Genomic DNA, 6000 nt, shown 5'->3' with positions numbered 1-6000 from the left:
CATATACTTTTTTTCTTTAGTACTTGATTTATTTTTTTTTTTAATTTTATCAGCACAATCAGGCTTTGAAGAGGTGAAAGGTTATATATAACAAGCAGTTTGTTACAGAGTCACCACAAGTAATAACGAGCCGGTATTGTGAGCACATATCCTGCTGTTCGTACTTGCCGTTGCTACGATAACAGAAACAAAACACCAGTTTAGGGTGTTTGCAGCTTCCGAGGATGTGGTTTATGTGCTGCTTGTGATAGTCGGATGACTGAAGATGGCTCCCTTCCAATAATTTTTGAATCTTTGTCTGTCTCTTAGAAACCCTTTTGTTGTGAATACTTGTAAGCATGTAAGTGATGACAATGGATTTTATTTTCCCAAAGCACAGAAAACATTCTGGATAATTTGAAATATATTCTTTGTTTATTTCTTTACCTGCACCTATTCACAGCGTCTGTGAGTACAAGTTCTGACTAATTGGACAGAGGGGGAGGCACTGTTTGAGCAGGGAAGGGAGGATAAACGAGCTTGAAAATAGGACATTTGGAAACAATCCCTGTAATTCTTAAATAAATTAACTGTCTTGAGACAGCATCTAAAATTCAACACCCATTATAGTAGCTGCTGAGCACAGACAGAAGGAAAGCACAGCCTCTGTTACGCTGCCTACCCTTTGCTCTCTGTTCTCCCTCATGAAAACCAACAGGAAAAACAAAAATGCCATGACCCTTGTGAAAGGGATTTCTTTGCTTGACACATCATGTTTTAGCTTGCATTAAGTTCTGCTGCCATAACCTGTACTTATATTTATGTGGGTGGGTTTGCAGAAGGTGATGTTCTGGGGATCCTGTGGCCACCACCCGACACTGCCTGGCATTCCACTCCCATGACCTCTCCCGCTCTGAACTTCTGCCAACGGGGTCAGTCCTTTGCAATCAGTGAGTCATTCCGCTGCTGCCACATTGGCCATACATTGGCTGCTGCCACATGTGCCATGCGGCTCTGGGGGGCAGTGCCTGGACAACTTTGATCTCCAGGGAGAGAGGAGAATTAAGAACATGCTTGCGAGGAAACAGAGCAAGAAAGACATTTTTTCACAGCTGAAGTTTGGGGAAGTACCATTGCAGCTGCAACATCAAATCAAAAGGATGAATCTGAGAATTTCCTGTGAGAAAGTTAAAAAAAAACCCCACCAACAAACAAGCCACATAACTTCTGTCACGGGTATGTCTGGGGAGCTTTGTCTGAAGCTATTCACCAAATACCACCATGGAGCAGTGATAAATTACAACACTGCATGTTCCTAACATTATAGGGACTCCAGGATCCATGAGAAACTGGGCAAGAGGCAGTACCACTTTAAAATACCAGAGGCTGGCCTGATGCTTAAAGGCACTGAGGTAGAGCTGTTCTGATGAGCCTAAAAATCCCACAGTCAGCTCTCAGTCTTAAAGCAGCAAAAGCACACAGTTTTTGATTCACTCCATTCACTTGTGTTTTAAGAAACTGGCACTACCTCCTATGATAAACGCCCTATATAATGTACACTTGGATCTTGCCACTCTGGATGGATGCAGGCAAATAAATTCTGTGCTCCTTCACTCTGAATGCTCGCTGCCCAGTCAGAAACACTGTTGTTGTCAGTGGGAAAGCAATTCATTCTGCTACAACTAGGCACTGTAATTCTCTGAGCTCCCTCTTCCAGCTTTCAGCTGCGAAACCTCTCTGCCAGCCTCCACTGCACCACACAGAAGGATAAAATTGTATCACAAAAGCATCTTTGAGTGCAGTAGAAACGGGAGTGTGGTGTCTTGCAAAGTGTGTTCAAAGTATTTCGGTGTGACATTTCATGAAAGACACACCCTAGAAAACGCAAACCTAAAAATACAGGTTGGAATCAATTGTAAAGGCTTTTAATAATTGTCCACTATAAAATTTACTGCACTGACATATAAGGACATACCATGCAAGGCATGCTGCTGCTAGCCCTGATGTGCTGAACGACAATTCCGAACTCCATTTACTTTGGTAAGAACTTCTGTAGGGAATGCAAAATGGAGTGGAAGGTGTAATATATCATGGCTCTAATTGTTAAAAACTAGAGCTTCCTCATTTCTTATTCCAGTATTGCTATTTAAGCTCTTCTGGTCAAGCAGATGAGTAATGACAATATGTGTTTTGCTTATTTCCCCTTTCAGACTTCCTAAAAATGCGCAGTTCTGTTGTTGGCAATATGGGTCAGCAACGTGTCCTCCAATGGTAAGACTTCCTGTGGAGATACAAACATAATTACTAATCTGGCCACCGTATCATATTTAGGGCTTGCCAACTCCACTACTGTGATAAGCAGAAGAATAGCACACACACCATCAAAGCCTCAAGACTAAGGAAAAAGATTAGCTTCCATTACAGGCACCTACTATCTACTCCTACTTAAAGGGGAACAAAGACCAAAGGAGGTAAGAAAATGATGATTTAGCACCTCTAGCACAACCCACTACTGAGGAAGGGCTACGAAGACACTGTGCTGAAATCAAGTGGAAAAAATGATACCATGGAAACTGAACAAAAATAATAATTTGCTGTTACATCTCTATCCTAGACCAGGAAGCCCTTAACCTGCAAATCACCAGATGCTCAGCTGGTGAAATCTCATCACATTTTTGCCTTATTATTTTCCTTACACATCTGTTTCCAGTCATTTTCAGAAAGAAAATCCTGCATTGGCTGAGTATCTGGCAGGACCAAACACACCTATTATGATATTTTCACTTTCTGCTCAAGGAGTGCTGATGGCATATACACATTTAAATGTTTGGCAAATCTGAGGATAAAGAAGAAGCAAATAGGAGATAATTAGCAGAGCCTCAGCAATCTCTAAAGGAGGATGGCTGAATGCTGGAGCCATCAAAGGCGGCTCTGAAACAAAGACCTGCACGCTGGAGGCATCAGAGAAAGACACCCATCCCCCCCCCTCCGGAAAACACAGGGTGCAGATACTCCAAATCACAGAATCCTTAGGGTTGGAAGGGGCCGCTGGAGATCATCCAGCCCAAGCCCCTGCCAAGGCAGGGTCACCTGGAGCAGGTGACACGGGAACGCGTCCAGGTGGGTTCTGAATGTCTCCAGAGAGGGAGACTCCACGACCTCCCTGGGCAGCCTGTCCCAGTGCTCTGCCACCCTCAATTTAAGAAGTTCTTCCTTATGCTGAGGTGGAACTCCTTGTGTTTTAGTCTATGGCCATTGCTCCTCCACCTGTCACTGGGGACCACCGAGAGTCTAACACCTGCCTTTGAGGTATTTAAATGTGTTTATGAGATCCGCTCTCAATGATCCCTGAGACTGTGGAGTTCGAGTTCCTGCACCTTGGGAGCAAACCGAGGGCACTGCAGTGACATGGGACTGCCCTAGTCCCCTTCACTGGGATAAAACGGATATGTGCAGTATCTCCTCCAATATGGATGTGAGGGCTGAACGGTGTAGGAAGAGCAAAGCGCTGCACTAACACGCACTGCAAGCCATGAGCGGCGTCTCGACCGCCTTTTGTCTCATTTCTTCCCCCATGGATCCGCAAAACCCGCGTTTCCCGCGTCCGCGAGCGTCTCTGCTCCGTGCCCGCGGTGCCCAGCCCGGGGCTCCCCCTGGCGACAGCGCTGCCCGGGCTGGGGACTCGCGGGACCAGCCCCGGCACGGTGCCCGGGCAGGGACGGCGGGGCAGCACTGGAGCACTGTCCGCCGATCCCCGCGCCCCAATAATCGCAACATAACCCCCCAGCCCCATTCCAGCCTCAGGGCGAAGCTTTTTGGGCGGGGCGGCGCCCCGTAGCCCGTTGCCATGGCAACAGGGGGCGTCAGCGAGCGCCTCGCCGGTGTCACGTGATTCAGCCCCGCGCGGCCCCACCTTCCTCCGCGCCGCCATCTTGGAAGTTGCGTCAAGATGGCGGCGCCGGCAGGTGAAAGCTCCGCCCCCCGCCTCTCGGCGCGATGACGTCATCTCTCTCCCACTGCCTGAACCCGGAAGTGCGTCTGCCCATTCGCGGGCGTGCGGGGTCGGCCCTGCTGAGCCCGGCTGAAGTGTGCCCAGTCCGGCCCAGCTGAGCTGAGTCCACCCGATTCGAGCTCAGGCGAGCTTGGCCAAGTCCGCCTGAGCCGAGTCCAGCCTGGCCGAGCCCACCCGAGCCGAACAGAGCCGGGCCGGGCCGAGCCGAGTCTAGCCAAGCTTGTCCGAGCCCAGTCCACTCACGCCGGGCGGAGATGGCGGCGGGCGCGGCGGAGCTGCAGGGCAAGTACCAGAAGCTGGCCCAGGAGTACTCCAAGGTAGGAGGCAGCAGAGCCCGGACCGGGGCTGTCCTGGCGGTGCCGCCCCGCGGGGCCCGGAGCCCTCGGCGCTGGTTCCTGTGGCAGCACGGGGGATTTGGGGCTCGGAGGTGCCTCCCGGGAATGGGGCTCGGGCGGACCCGGGCGGGGCAGGTGCGGGTTTGGGTTTGCAGGTACCGAGGGAACACGGCGAGGAGCGGAGTGGCTTCGGCTGCAAAACATCCTGGAATACAAATAGCGGGCTCGGCTGTGCCAGGGAAGCGAAACTGGCGGTGTTTTCCATTGTTCTGCACTTTCCAGTTGGGGGCGAGACTCGGTCTTGGTCTTGTATCTCAGCCGTGTGAGTTGGTTGTGATGGAAGTGGGAGTTCAGCGGTGTCAGTGGTGTTTGCAGTGTCTTGGAAGCGAGGGCACTGGATTCCACGCTTGCGTGTCTGTTCCCATTCCTCTGCCCCAGGTGACTTTGCCTCCTGTTTCTGGTGCTGTTTAACACAGTGTTTGCACAGATTTACAGCTCATGGTGGAGAATGCCTTCCCTTTCCAAGGTGCCTGCTTTTTAAAATAGCAGAGCTCTTCATTCTTTCTTCTTCGCTAAAAGGAAGAGGAGATGGTTTTGAATGGCACGGTCCTTCAACAGCCTTGGGGAGGAAAGCATCATTGGGTAGTCCAGCATCAGGGTGGTTGGCACAAGACACTTGACTGTATATGCTGCAGAACCATGTGTCTTTAAATACTATTCTTCTTGAAAATGCTGTTAAAAACCCCTGTATCCAATCTAAATTGCTCACAGGTACTTATTTTTCTAATGTTTCCACAAAATCATTTTAAGAAAACTGAATTCACTATGGGCTTTGTAGGTCACAGAGTTCCTATTTCTTGTTGCTTTATACAGTGGCTCTGCTATGCCTTGGAAATTAATGGTGGCTGAGGATAAAGTAATTGAGGGCTTTTGCTGCTTGATTCCTGAATGAAACTTCAAAATGTGGACTTCTGATTATATAAATGTTCTAGCTGCTGGATCCTCTTTCTTTTAGTACCATAGCATCCAAAAGCTTTCTTTGACCTTCATTATGCTCTTCTCAGCCTGGGATGTTTCACTGGTTCTTTGCGGGAACTGCTTTTTTCATGTCATCCCATTTCTTGTGCCACATGAATCGTCGTGGGAGTCCCCTCTGCAGACACCTCTTCTCTGTGTGTACATGGTCAGTTGTTCAGTTGGCTGCTTGTTGTGTGCAGGTGGAAACAGAGAGTAGCCTTGGGAAGCTGTTTGCCTGTTCACTTGGGAAGAGCTTGACAGACTCAAGGAGTGCCTGGGAAAGTACCTGCCGTTGGATTGCTTTCCCTCCTGGTTCGCAGAGCAGTCCAGGAGAAGGATGAGGTGAAGAAGAGACTCAGAAAACACACAAGTTGCAGCTTCTGGCTCTCTCCTGCAGCTCTCATGAAGGAGCAGTGAAAAGGCTCTTTCAGTTTGTGGCAGCCTGTGGGGGGGCACAGCTTGGGTATCCATGAGGGGTTCATCCACTGCACCTGACATGGTCCTGCAGTAGTAACTGTGGCAGAAAAACAGGTGTGGAAAACTACTGCACTGCTTTTTCTTGCTGGGGAAACCCTGTGCTTGGAAGCCTTTCTGTGGTGCTCTTGGCAGTTTCTTCTCTTGCCTTTGTGATGCCTGAGCAGCACAGTGGGAGTACTA

General features: G+C 49.4%; 1 protein-coding gene across 4 annotated transcripts in view; it reads left to right on the top strand.

Moving 5' to 3' along the window:
- The first annotated feature begins 4018 nt into the window (after positions 1 to 4018).
- PPP1R21 (protein phosphatase 1 regulatory subunit 21) overlaps positions 4019 to 6000 on the top strand; it is a 36219-nt gene continuing 34237 nt past the window's right edge. For 2 of the 4 annotated variants that reach the window (XM_017837843.1, XM_017837841.1), the window contains exon 1: positions 4019 to 4308. In XM_017837843.1, coding sequence (XP_017693332.1) covers positions 4246 to 4308 — 63 coding nt within the window. In that variant the 5' untranslated portion in view covers positions 4019 to 4245. Of the gene's footprint in view, positions 4309 to 5137; positions 5875 to 6000 lie in introns of those variants that run through there. The other 2 variants (XM_017837845.1, XM_017837844.1) reach the window with 2 other exon arrangements.

Source organism: Lepidothrix coronata, unplaced genomic scaffold (genome assembly GCF_001604755.1).
Source record: "Lepidothrix coronata isolate B3197 unplaced genomic scaffold, Lepidothrix_coronata-1.0 Scaffold313, whole genome shotgun sequence".
NCBI lineage: Eukaryota > Metazoa > Chordata > Aves > Passeriformes > Pipridae > Lepidothrix > Lepidothrix coronata.
Note: the sequence above shows the minus strand (reverse complement) of the source record. Positions and strands in the feature narration are given on the sequence as shown.